This window comes from Drosophila eugracilis, unplaced genomic scaffold, assembly GCF_018153835.1.
Source record: "Drosophila eugracilis isolate 14026-0451.02 unplaced genomic scaffold, ASM1815383v1 contig_47, whole genome shotgun sequence".
Classification (NCBI taxonomy): domain Eukaryota; kingdom Metazoa; phylum Arthropoda; class Insecta; order Diptera; family Drosophilidae; genus Drosophila; species Drosophila eugracilis.
Genome location: NW_024573338.1, coordinates 979,771 through 993,222, shown reverse-complemented (window position 1 = coordinate 993,222; position 13,452 = coordinate 979,771). Strand labels below are relative to the sequence as shown.

General features: G+C 38.2%; 3 protein-coding genes and 1 long non-coding RNA gene across 8 annotated transcripts in view; 1 reads left to right on the top strand and 3 right to left on the bottom strand.

The window, feature by feature from the left end:
- The window catches only part of LOC108112745 (maternal protein pumilio), a 188,910-nt gene extending 175,739 nt beyond the window's left edge, over nt 1-13,171 (bottom strand). The window contains exons 1-3 of one of the 5 annotated variants that reach the window (XM_041819122.1): nt 13,118-13,171; nt 5,286-6,404; nt 3,686-4,489 (exon numbers count right to left, since the gene is read on the bottom strand). In XM_041819122.1, coding sequence (XP_041675056.1) covers nt 3,686-4,489; nt 5,286-5,615 — 1,134 coding nt within the window. In that variant the 5' untranslated portion in view covers nt 5,616-6,404; nt 13,118-13,171. Of the gene's footprint in view, nt 1-3,685; nt 4,490-5,285; nt 6,405-8,485; nt 8,673-9,280; nt 9,373-13,117 lie in introns of those variants that run through there. The other 4 variants (XM_041819121.1, XM_041819124.1, XM_041819125.1 and 1 more) reach the window with 4 other exon arrangements.
- LOC108112829 lies at nt 7,249-8,667 on the top strand. Its single transcript, XR_001772681.2, has 2 exons — nt 7,249-8,528; nt 8,592-8,667. It is a non-coding gene; the product is annotated as an uncharacterized LOC108112829 (long non-coding RNA).
- On the bottom strand, nt 9,565-13,077 carry LOC108112807. Its single transcript, XM_017223104.2, has 2 exons — nt 12,377-13,077; nt 9,565-10,340 (listed from the first exon to the last, which is right to left on the bottom strand). The coding sequence occupies exons 1-2, from the start codon at nt 12,777-12,779 to the stop codon at nt 9,961-9,963; spliced, it is 783 nt and encodes a 260-aa protein (XP_017078593.2). The 5' UTR covers nt 12,780-13,077; the 3' UTR covers nt 9,565-9,960.
- LOC108112792 (tigger transposable element-derived protein 6-like) lies at nt 10,347-12,367 on the bottom strand. Its single transcript, XM_017223078.2, has 2 exons — nt 11,013-12,367; nt 10,347-10,962 (listed from the first exon to the last, which is right to left on the bottom strand). Exons 1-2 carry the CDS (start codon nt 12,090-12,092, stop codon nt 10,579-10,581), a joined length of 1,464 nt encoding a protein of 487 aa, XP_017078567.1. The 5' UTR covers nt 12,093-12,367; the 3' UTR covers nt 10,347-10,578.
- Nucleotides 13,172-13,452: the final 281 nt, after the last annotated feature.

The following is a 13,452-nucleotide window of genomic DNA, read 5'->3' as shown; positions in this document are numbered from 1 at the left end:
AGGCTAAAAGGGAAGTTGGCGTGAAATAAAAGTCAGAATACTAGCAAACTGGGAAAATGCACAGAAAGACAAATAAACATGGAAAGAAAATGGGAAAATATATGTACCTTTGAAATCTTTTATAATCAGGCTAAGAAAATTTGTACATTTAGCCTCCGAAATTCCTAAAAACTCTTACATTAACAACCTAAAAATTAGGATCGTTAAGATCTCTGATCTAATTATTAATTTACAAAGGAAGTAACAAATTTCTTGACCTTTTTTAAACTTTTCCCCAACAAATTGAAAAATGAAAAACATCAACAACAACAGCATAAAGAAAAGGAGGACAACAAAAACAATCAACAATGCTCGAAAAGCTTCTTAACAGAGATGTTCCAATTAGGAAACCCATTATCCAACCAGAAAACGCAAACGAAACGAGGGAAAAAAGCTGCGCTCAAAATCAGATGCCGCACACTGAGACAAATTCCATGCACACACAGACACACACATAAATCATTACGCGCTGAAAAAGCGAAAAAAAAAACACGTAAAACCGAGTAAGGGGTGGGGAAAACTGTGTAGAAAAAATGGGGGAACTAGATGGGGATGAGAATTCGCCGAGGATGAGTAAGCGGCAAAGACAACATAAAAGAATCACAAGTAATAAGAACACCGCATACACTCAACCAAATTTAATAATACGTTTAAACTTAATACATTTTCAAAAAGCTTTTTTAATATAATTACAATAATTTATGAAATTAATTAGTCACAGTCGTTGAATAATTGATATCCTGAAAAATCTCTGAATTGATCATCATATCACATCAAATTTTCTTACAGTGCATATAACGAATGCGAAGAAGGGGCAGAAGAAACCGAAGAGGAAGCAGAATGCGCCACATGCAGGGCAACAACAAAAAGCAATGCAAGTGAAACAATGAGCAAACTTAATGCAACAAAAACAACGCAGAAGAATCATTCTCGCCCTTGCTCCCTCCTCCCTTCCCCTCTCCCTTTCTGACAATCTCCTGCTCCCCTTTTTTTATTCCATTCCATTCCGTTCCGCCCGGCTGTTAAGCGCAAATCAATGACCTACGACATCAACAAGAGCGCGTCAAACACACACGCAAAGCCATAAGTGGGAGCAAGAGAGCGGAGAGATAGTTCTGGAAGAGAGGAGCGAGAGGAAGAGAGATAGCCAAGCATTGCAGGTGGGGTGGAGACCTATGGGTGAAAGAGAGGCAGCGAGGGATGGAAGGAGTTTGGCGAAATGCGGTAGTTGCCGTTTGTCTGCGACTCTTCACCCCCCACAAACAAGTAACTACAGTAAAAACTCAAAAATATATTATCCCAAAAATAACCAAAACGAATTCTGAAATACCAAAAACTATGTTAAAAAACTGTTTGCAATAATAATCCATGATTAACCCATAACTTCTTATTATTCCAATAGACATTTAAACATGGCAACCACTGTACCTCCTCAATTATTATTCCATTTGCGAGTGCTTACTGTTATCAAAATGGGACCGAAAGGAGTAAGCTTGAAAAAACTAGAGTAACACAGCCAGACGACAAAAAGGAGGCGAAAAACAAGGGGAAGAAGAAGGACATCAACAAAGGAACAGAAAAAGCAACAACTCTGCTGAAGCTCTCTTTTCCACGACTTTAGTTTTTCATGTTTATTTTTAAGGGAACCCCCTGCCAGGAGGTCCTTATTCTGTTCTTCTTATTCCTGCTGCCCCTCGCTAAAAATGCAATAAATATTTTCTTCCTCTTATTCAGCTTGTTCTCCGCTCAAAGAAAAAGAGAAGAGATTGCACAATGTACGAGTATGCACAAAAGGAAGTTGTTGCAAGGAACAACAAAAAAAAAAGGGTGACACAAGAAGCAAAAAGTCAAGCCACAAAAAGTAAAGTGTGTGGTAAGTTATAAGTGGCGCATTCTCTATCAAGGTTGTATAACTTGTTTAGTTTTAGAATTGATATTATTGTAATATATTTTTAAAACATTTTGATAATTTAAATTTTACAAATACCTTGAACTTATAAAAACTTTTTGATTTTACAATCAATGGCAACGGCCATATACTGAATATTTTGACTAAATACTTTTGAATCCTAAACCCTTCTTCCAAAGGAAAGGGTATCCCAACTTCACCATAACCCAATACCATTTCAAAACGACAATTTGCTTGATAAAAACATAATCGATTGCGGGCCAACCAACACACAGGCATACAGACATAAAAACCTTGCATTGTGTGTGCGAAGGAAGTGAAAAGGAAATTGCAGTGCCAGGTGACAAGGGGAATCACCTGGGCTTTGCGATCAAAAAAGGGACATAGCACGAAGAGAACACCAGAAGAGTGAAATTCTTTAATTAAAATTGCATTTCCTATAAACAATTGTGACATAACGAGGAACTTCTGCACTGTACAGAGGAGCCACCACAGCATCGCACAACTCATTAGTTCCCAGTATTAAATTCTTTCGTTTATAAATTGCACACAGGTAGGTAGTTGTTTCTGGCTAAAATACCAAGCCGTAGTAGTCGAGTTCTCAAGTCATCAGATTTACCGACGGACAGGTGAGTAGCAGGCAGGTGTGTGTGTGTCTGTATGAGTGTGGCATGTGCAATGTTCTGGCTTTATAAGGTTGAAAAATTGCAACCGGAATGGGATCTATGTATCTCAGCCCCGCCTCTTTCTTCACTTCCCCTATATTTCTACATTTATCTCCATTAGTAGTGCAGCAAAGACACGAATAAAGAATTGCACACAAAGATAAGAGCAGAAGTGAAGAGCCAAGCAAGAAGAACCAGCAGAGAATTAAGAATAAATGATTACAAAGTATCTACAAAAATGAATCTTAAAGATCGTATCATCTAGAACCTATAAAATTATTTAAAAATTGCTCTAACTTCCTTAAGTACAATGCCCTTAACAATAATTTGATGAGGCCCAAACGAGGGAAGAAAAAGAACAATGAAATCCCAAGAAAGTTTGTGAATAAAAACGAAAAGTTTTGGCCAAAAATCTATACTATAGAAAATTGTATAAGGGAAAACCCATAAAAACCCCAAACAAGGCCAAGAAAAATTATTGATTAATCTAACAAGAAAATATCATCAAATAAAATTGAATGGTTAAAGTTTCGCCTAGTTTACTTTTATTCGAGGCTAAACTTTCGATTTAAACATGTAAGAGCTCTTTTAGAGCCACTTAGCCATAACTTTCATTTTCCTATTTAATTGGCAACTATTAAAAGTTATAGAGTTCTTTAAATAAACGCCGAATAAAATGACAGATGAGTATAGATGACAAACGCTTTTGGATGAATGAGTCATCTCGCTTAGTAATATTGTTTAATAGATGGAAAAACAAAGAAAAGGAAAAGCGTTTCAGTAACTCAAATATGGAAAACCTCTGGCTAATAAATCACTATCTATTGGTAACCAAACATGGTTAACTAATTAGCAGTGAGGTCGGGGGACAGCTTATCGATTCCTCACTTATCGAACAAATTGAAGGCCAACGAAAGGACACACTGATTAATAGCTTATTCCCAACCAAATTGATTACAATATTTATCTAAAATAATTTCCCTTTTTCTTCTCATAACCCATAGACTACACCCAAAAACCTAAGTTTATTGAATTAATTGTTGCAAGCCAAGAAAATTAACCTATTACTCACCGCTGCATTCCGGTTGGCAGCTGCAACAGCGGAGCTGTTCATATATTGATTCTGTGGCGGCATCATTGCGGCGCCCATGGGCACGGTGGTCTGGCCACCCATGTAGACATAGTCCTGGGGTCCTCCGGCTCCCGGTGGACCCAATGGCGGTGGCTTGGGCATTCCTCCGTTCATTCCCGGATGCATGGCTCCACCATGATGGTCGTACATACTGCCGCCCGATTGGGCATAAGATGACATATGACCCAAGGCAGCGGCATGGTTGAGCAAATTCGAATTGTATTGCCCGGGATGTTGCTGCTGCTGTTGTTGTTGTTGCTGCTGCTGGCCAGGATGTTGGATGCCCAATCCGTTGCCATTGCCCAGTCCATTGCCACCGCCCATTAGATGATGTGGATGCCCTTGATTTTGAGCCTGCTGCTGCTGTTGTTGCTGCTGCTGCTGCTGTGGATGTTGCTGGTGTTGATGCTGATGTTGCTGCTGCTGTTGTGCTGCAACTGCGGCTGCTGCCTGTGACATCATGTGATTGTGTTTGGCTACCGCCGCTGCCTGTTGCATGGCTGCCATATTTGCAGCTGCTGCGGCCATCGATGGATGATGAAGACCGCCATTCGTTCCAGAGCCACCATTATTTCCGCCACCAGCTCCGCCACCTCCTCCACCACCGCCCATGCTGCCCAATCCGCTGCCCATGCCAATGGTTCCAATGGCACCTGGGCCACCGTTATTACCATTGCCCGGCGGTCCGCCAGGAGCTGCATTTGCTGGATTCATCGGCGGATTGTACTTCCATTTGTCGGGGTTCTGTAATGGGAAAATAAAATAAACCAAAGGTTAAAGCTAAAAACTAACATTTAAATTAACAATTTGCCTCTTGCTTAGTTTTGCATAAATTTATTTAGTTTTTAGTATATTTAAAAGGATTATAAAACTGAAATTTCCGAATCAACAAATAAATGTGCTTTGCAAATAAAGTTTTTAGACAAAAATAAAATCAATTTTCTTAATCTCCTTTCTTAGCCTTTGCCATTCTATTGCCACCATTTCATTGGCTGCTGCCTCAATGCCAAATTGTGATAATCTGTTTATGCAACCATTTTTGGCAGACGCCGACCTTAGCAGCTTATACAATCTACCGAGGTCAATGGAGGCAGAATGAAACCCTACACCACCAACCCCTCAAAATGGAGAAGCCACAAAATCTAATCAAGAAAACAGCAAAGCAAAAAATTATCAAATTTTGCAATAAAAAATATATAAATATTAAATAATGGAAAATAAAGGAGAAAGTAAAAGATTTCAATCTGATGATGGTCGAGAAACATGAAATCGATGCTAATTGCATCAAAGAAAGAAAATGATTTTTAAGCTTTTAAAAAGTTAAATTTATTATTATTTAAAAGCATTTTTTTGGAAATAAAATAAAGTCAAAATCAAATAACATTTCTCGAAATTATATTTTAGAAAAAACCTGAAGACACTCATAAATATATTTAATAAAAAATGGTGCCTCTTTTTTAGTTAAGACTTGACTAACCCCTTAACCTCATCACTATAATATTCCCTAAAGAACAGCTTTTTCTTAATCTTCAATACTTACATCAATCCCATGGCCGTCGTCGCCGCACGCCCATCGCGTCTGCTGTTGCTTCTGGGCAAAATGAGCGGCATACTCGGCGGCAGCAGCCTCATGCAAGGTCGAACCCACTGCACCGACCCCTGGCACACCGCCACCCACTCCGCCCACGCCAACACCACCGGGCGATGGACGTTGCTGGAAGACATAGCCGACGGCGGCGGCTGCAGCGGCACCAGCTGCATCGGCGGCATCCTGGGAAACGCCACCGCGAGATCCTACCACATGGGCATCCGTGCCAACGCCGACGCCACCGCGTCCATTGCGATCATCGTTACCACCCAAAAACTTCATGTGTTGCTGGTGTTGCGGCTGTTGTTGGTGTTGCTGCTGCTGTTGGTGTTGGTGTTGCTGGTGTAGCTGTTGAAAGTAGGGGGGTGGTGGACCGTAATGTTGCTGCTGCTGCTGTTGATGTTGCTGATAAAGTTGCTGCTGCTGCTGCTGGTGTTGCTGCTGCTGTTGATGTTGCTGCTGCGGCGAGGGCGTCGATATGGCAATTGTGGGCGCGGTTAGGAGCTCAATTTTGGAGGCTTTTCCTAGCTATCGCAGCTGACAAATTTGCGCGTATTGCCAACTTTTTTACGTTTACCACACACGCGATTCGTTTCGAAATATTCACTAAATGTTTCTTATATTCTCTTAGCTTTTTTTTTTGTAATTTTCTTTCAAGATTTACACTTGTTTTTTGTTGTAAAAGAAACCACACTTTTTGCTTATTATATTTAACATTTATTTTACAGGCTTTGCTGAGATTTTTCATACACTTTTTGCTCAAAAAAAAATGAATTTTCTTCGTTTGGTTTGGGTTGTCGTGGTTGGTTTGGTTTTTTTTTTACATAAATTTACACAAAATTATGAATAATATTTTACACAGTTGCACAGCTGTTTTATTTTTTTATTTTTGGGACTTAACAAAACTGAACTTTATCTATTTAATTACGTATGAGAATTGGTTAAAACTTGAATTTTTTACAGATTGATCTTTGAGAATTGTGGAATTTCCGTTTATTAATGTAGTTTATTAATTATAATTAGGATGAATTTTAATTTACACGACGTTTTAATGATGAAAATATACACAAACTGTAATGAGAAATAAAAGTGAAGAAGGTGATTAGTAAAGTTGGAAGGCCTTTTACAACAACAATCGAAAAACCTATAGAAAATTTTCATTCTTTTACTAATAGAACCTTTGGTTTAACTTTTAAAAGAATTTACACTTTGATTTACACTCGAACCACTGTACTTTTGTGCGATTAAAAACTTTGAGCTGGTCATGGTAAAGAAAAGATTCCGATAACACACAGACGGCAGACAGGGCGCATAATAATAATCAACAAAATAAAGCGCACAAAAGGGGCGAATAAAAGCAAAACAAATTCTTCTTCTAAAACTGAAAGACGACGAGTAAGACAAATACTAGCCATGATTTCCTCATTACGGAAAACAATAACAAAGTCGATGCCAAGGGGGGGCGTTGAGGAACAGGAGCCCCAAGAACAAGACCAAGAAGAAGACTATCCATAGAAGAACAACGCAAAGCTGAATCATGCGCGAAAAATACGGAAAATGAAATTAGCTTTCTATCAAGACCGAAAGCTAATATACACTTCTAATTAAGTACTCTTGCACTAAGAAATAATAAAAATTATTAAAAGTAAGATTTGGTTTAAGAATTTGAAAATATAGTATATTTTTACTTTAAAATAATATTTAGGTTATAAAGGATAAACTCTTATCTAACTGTAAGTGCTTTTTCAATCCCAACTAAAAGTTGACACACGATAAGAATGGGTTTTATGTTGCAGTTTTAAGAATTTATCGCGTAGAGAACGTAAATTAAACTTTAGTTTTTAACAATAAAGAAATGAATAAACTCATTTTTATAAACGAAAATTGGTTAACCCCATTTAAATTATCTAACTTATTATTTAACTTGGTTAGTAAGTGCTTTCACTATAAGATATTTTCAGAAAAAAGAAAAATAATATTTTCACTATAGTTATGTAGTTAATCATTCGGTTTAAAAACCTGAAAAATATATCTGGCAAACTTCTGGACAGAATTATAGCGCCTCCCGCGAAGGGAAACGAAAAGCGCAAAGACAGGCGAAAAGCGGTAGGGTGGTGGGGCGTGTGACGAGTAGGAGGGGCGGTTGAAAATGGAAAACACATAAAATTAACATACACACAGAGGAGCAAGAACAAGAACAACAGCAACAACAACGATGCCGGCAGACGATGAGCGAATGCGACAGAACGAATGGCGAAGAAAACGAAAAGAAGACGAAGGCGAAAGGCGGCCGCAAACATTTGAGGTTACGTTTTCAGCGAGAAGAATGCGAGTGGGTCGGTTTTTATTATTTTTTTTTTTTTGGTTGTTTACGAGAATCTTCATCTCTCCTTTACTCCCTTTTTTCGCTCCCCACAAAACGCCTCTCTTCGCGGAGAGACAAGTGCAGCATGCGAAAAGGGATAGAGAGACAGAGAGAGAGCGAACGCTGGGCCCCTGGAAACACGCACACACCCACACGCACGCTCGGGAATATAAAAACAAACATAAAGATAAACCATAAAAGAGATGGCTGACAAAACAAAGGAGGCGCGGCCAATAAATAGTTAAAAATTAAACGCATTGAATTGTTTAATATTTTAGTTGGCACTTAGGCATTCTTATTGGGAAAAGCACGTATATACAAATGCAAGGCGTCCCGTGAGAGAAAGAGAGAGCACGCACTCACACACACTCATATATATTGAAGAGGAAGGAAGCGGGGGAGCCGGGGAGAAGGAAGAAGCAGAGCAGCCAAATGGCCGCCGCTCAAAAGGAAGAACACGATGGAATAAGGAAATAATGAAGCACACACACGCACAATCGGAAAAATTTGTTCACCAACAAAAAAATCAGGAATCATCACCATGTCAATTATTCGGCACACACGTTTAATTGATTTTTACCTTTTTCGGTCAAAATACTAAGAAAATTCGCAAACTATTTATACATGTTTTCATATATGTATGTACATACATATATACAAAAAGCGGTCTGGAAATACACACATACACATGCCGCTGTAGTCGAAAAGGAAACCCGCTGATGACAATGTAAAACGAAACAGGAGTACTTTACGGTTTTTTAGTTTTTTTTTTTATCCAAGCACTTACACATGCACTTAAAAAAGCCTTCGCATCTGCATTTCCTCTGATGGTATGTGTGTGTGCTTTCGTAAATACGAAATTTAGATTATTTAAATTACAATTATTTACACAGGATGATGAAGAAGAAATCGGCCAGGAATTTCTTCAACGTCGCCGCCGTCCGTCGCAGAACGATAATAAAAGCGAAATGCAAAGACACACTGGCCAAATACAACTACAACAAGGAGTGTGCGAGAGAGGAGAGAACAAGAACCCCAAAAAGAGAGCAGTGTTGGCAAACGTGCGAAATCAACAGAGAGAACGAGTGAGCATGCTCAAAGAGAACGACAGACGAGAATGAGAGCGGGGGTGTTAGCTCAAAAGACCGACAAATTTATTTTACTTTATTAACATGCGCGCAAAATATTTATATAAATTGATTACACATTTTCTTCTTCTTATTTTTATCACCCCCTTTTTCTGTTCACCCTGGCAAATGAATTACGCTGCGCCAGCCAAATTGTTTATATATTATTTATCAATCGATTTTAGGGGCATGCCAAATTTGATTAGACGCCAGACGCACACAGTCACACATTAGCACGCACACAGCCGAAGACTCGCGCATACATACACACACACCAGAGTGTTTGTTTTGTTTTTGTTTGCGGCTTTTTTTTTATCAATTTCAGATTTTTTGCAGCTGCAAAATGGATTCTTATTTACTGCCGATTAGAAATGTAAGCACAGGATTCAAATTATCACTAAATGACACTGGTATTAGTACACTATGTATGTTATATCGCTTTTTGGCGCACACACCTTAGCTTATTTGAAAAATTTACATATTACAAGCACGCCGTTCTAGGTCTGCTTCTTCTTACGCGCGAACATTTAGTGTGACCGCAAGGCGAGTATTTAAATATACCATTTCAAAAGGTACTAAAACAAACTTTGTAGTTGTACGAAAATACCAAAATATACTATGACTAATAAGAATTCCGTTACAAACTACCCCTTTGAAAAATGTTAATGTATTTTCGAAGGTATCCAAATACTTAGTAAACTTAGTAATTGTAAACAACTATTAAAACATTATCCAAAAATTAACCAATTATAAGGAAATTGTAAAAACAAATATCCAAACAATTTATTTAAATATTCAAATGTGTTGAAAAATTGTTACATATTATCAAGTATGTAGTGTGACCGCATTCACATATAAATTAAAATATTCTATGAAAAAAGTCAAATTTCTTAATACAATCTCGAAAGTCCATTGAGCCCTCTCCTAAGTTTTCCTTTTGTACTTTGTGGTCTTGTGTGTTCTTCTTTTAGAGGCTCAATATTAATTTTTTTGTTTGTTGATTTGTTTGGAAATGTTTACAAATTTTTTAGGCCGTTACCGATTTGGAATCGTTGTAGGCATCCGAAACATAATCGTCATTCCCATCATTATCGTCATCGGAATTCCATTTGAGGCCTTCTCCTTTGGTCGGTGTTCAATCTTGTCGACGTTCTTCATCGTTCGTCTCCCTTTTGAAGTTGTGGTCACCCTGGTCATAGGAATCCCCATCATCTTCGTCATCATTGGTGACCTTTCCTGGGCGACCACGGGGCTTCTTATTGGCCAACTTGCTGGCAAGACAGCGAGGCCCCCGTTTCTTCGGCATAACTGCCGTCTTCTCCGGCAAGCTGTTCACCTCCTCCTTGGGCACTGGGTGGTGCTCATCATCACCAGAGGCCTGTGGCCGCTCCTTCTTCAGTCTTTCATGGCCGTGTTCAGTAAGCGCTATGTTTAGGTTGACAGCTCCAGTTTCCGCCCGTCCTACAGGGCGACGATCTTCGATGCTGCTGCCGTCGTCGTCGTTGTTCTGATCATCTGTGGGGAAAGGGTGAAAGGTAAATTACAGTATAATTTGCTTAGCTGCCTCGAGTACTTTGCACGCAACTTCGATGCAGCTATTTTAATTTTAATTTTTAAACAAAAAAAAAGTTTACCTATAGCTCAAATAAAGTACATATACATTTTGTATCTTTTTTAGCCAAATTATATTTTCATTTCAATGTCTAAACTATTGTTAAGAAAATATTAATTGATTAATTCTTAAAATAGTCTGTTATTTTTCTTTTTTTATGTCTGTTGCGTTGATATTGTGATCAAATAATTTGTTTTCCAAAGAATTCAGTGTTGGCAAAAATTCGTCCCATTTGTGAATCATGCAAATGCTTTTAAGAATCTTCACCGCACAAAAACCTTCCTGGATAGTGGGGCGGCTTATATCACCGCTATCCTCGTCACTTTCGCTTTCACTGCTGCTTGTCTTGTCATCTTCAAGAACAGACCGCACAATTTCATCTTCGGTTAACTGACCGTGGCAAGCAACATCTGCGTCGACATTGGCATATTCTTCCCAATTAATTTGAGCATCAAATACGGTCTCCACGAGTTGCGGTTCATCAGTAACGCTTTTGATGACATCAAAGCATATATTAAATCCCGCCTGAAAAGATACATTTGTAAGTTGAGGTGAATGGGACTTATATGCCTTACCTTCTTGAAGCAGTTCTGAATAGTTGTAGTTTTAACTTTCGCCCATCCTTGAGTTATGAAGTGAACAACATCCAGCATAGATAGTGTTTTTAAAAATTCAATTGTGGTTTTTCCACAATTTACAGCAATCAATTGTTCTTTGACCAAAATACGTCTATACTCCAGTTTGAATGAGTGAATAATGCCTTGTTCAAGCGGTTGCAGTACAGCCGTTGTATTTGCTGGCAAAAAGCAAAACTTAATGTGATCACATCCTTTTACGGCAGAATGACTTGTTGCATTATCGATAAAGAGCAATATCTTTCGATTTTGCATTTTCATTTCTGCATTAACTTGTGTGATTATTTGTCGAAAAGTCTCGCTAGTCATCCATGCTTTTTTATTGGCATAATACGGCAGTGGCAAATTGACATTTTTAAAACATCGAGGGGATTTTGACCTGCCGATTAGAAATGCTTTTTTATAACTTCCAGTCGCATTGCAGATAAACAAAATTGTTATTCTAATTTTTTGCGATTTATTGCCACTTCTCTGGTTTCCACAAGTGTAAAATGTTGCAGTTGGCATTGCTTTATAAAATAGGCCAGTTTCGTCAGCGTTAAAAATGTTCTCCGGATTGTAGCCTTTAATTAATCCAGGTAAAATGTCTTGTTGATATTCATTCGCAGCAATTTCACCATGAATTTTCCCAGATTTTATGTTGTGACGCTTACGCCAGCGCCAAAGCCAGTTGGCATCAGGTTCATAGTCGTCGTTGAACCTTTGACAAAACTCTTTTGCCTTAGCTAAAATTACATGCCGATCAAGAATTACGTTGTTTGTTTCCTGTTGCTCAAACCATTTGTACAACGCCTCTTCCACTAAGTCATGTTCGCCTTTTCGTTGGCGCTTTCGCTTTAGATCAGACCCGGCTGCAGTCTTTTCAATTTCGGCTTGTTGTTTAATGATTCGATTTATTGTAGACCTATCGCATTTGTATTTAGCACTTAGTTTCTTTTTGTCGACTTTGTCTTTAACAGCTGCTATAATTTGCAGCTTTTCTTTGATTGTTAAACCAGTTACGCGTTTTGATTTTAACATCTTCTTAAATTTGTACTTAAGTACAGAAGGCTGCTAAGTTGGGTGCACCAAACGTAATTATTTTCATACTAAAGTGACCGTGATGCAGAAAAATGAAAATATCAGGCAGCTATCTTGACGATGCAGCTAAGTATCGAGGCAGCTAAGCAAATTATAAATTATACTTATACTTATTTTAAAATAAATACATAAATTAGTCCCAGAATTACAATTATTAGTTCTTAATGCATTTGCTGATAAAACTTGGCAACGCATTGGATGGTCATGAACCAACTGAATCTTACATTGCCTTAGACGGAGGTCTTTGGTTAAAATCCGTTGCAGGGAGGTACGCGAAATGTTCAACTCTTGTGCACGGTGCCGAGTAGACGTCGACGGATTGTCAATTAAACTTTCGGCCACCGCAACGATATTTTCGACCGACCGAACTGGACAAGCACGTAAACGTGTTGTTTTATCCATCAACGATCCAGTCTCACGCACACGCTTCACAAAACTATCCACAAACTGCCTGGAAGGCGCTTTATTTTTTCCGAATTTTGACCGCAGTTTTCTTGCAGTTTCGGTTGAAGACTCTCCACTTTGAAAGAACGTTTTCAATATTTCCCATTTTTCTTCGAGCGTAAACTTAACCATTTCGTAAACCGCAAACCTTCTACTAAATATCTGATAAATTGACAATGTCATTCAAAATGTCAAAGTCAAAATTATCGATAGTTCAAAAAGCAAACGCTACATGGGCCACCCTGTAGCGATGTATTTGGCATGCCAAAATTGATTAGACTCCAGACGCTCGCAGTCACACATTCGCACTCACACAGCCGAAGACTCGCGCATACATACACCAGACCAGGGTGTTTGTTTGGTTTTTGTTTGCGGCTTTTGTTTTTTATCAGATTTTTTACAGCTGCAAATTGGAATCTTATTTTTTTCGATTAGCAATGTAAGCACAGGATTCAAATTATCACTAAATGACATTAGTTTTAGGTCGCTATGAATGTTATATCGCTGTTTGGCGCACATACCTTAGCTTATTTGAAAAATTTACATATTACAAGCACGCCATTCTATGTCTGCTTCATCTTACGCGCGAACATTTAGTGTGACCGCAAGGCGAGTATTTAAATATACAATTTTGAAAGGTAAAAATACTTTGTTTAATAAGAATTCCGTTATAAACTACCCCTTTCAAAAATGTAAATGTATTTTCGAAGGTATCCAAATAAGTTGTACACTTAATAATTGTATACAACTATTAAAACACTATCCAAAAAATAAACCAATTACTAAGAAATTGAAAAACAATTTATTTAAATATTGAAATGAGTTGAAAAATTGTTACGTGTTATCAAGTATATAG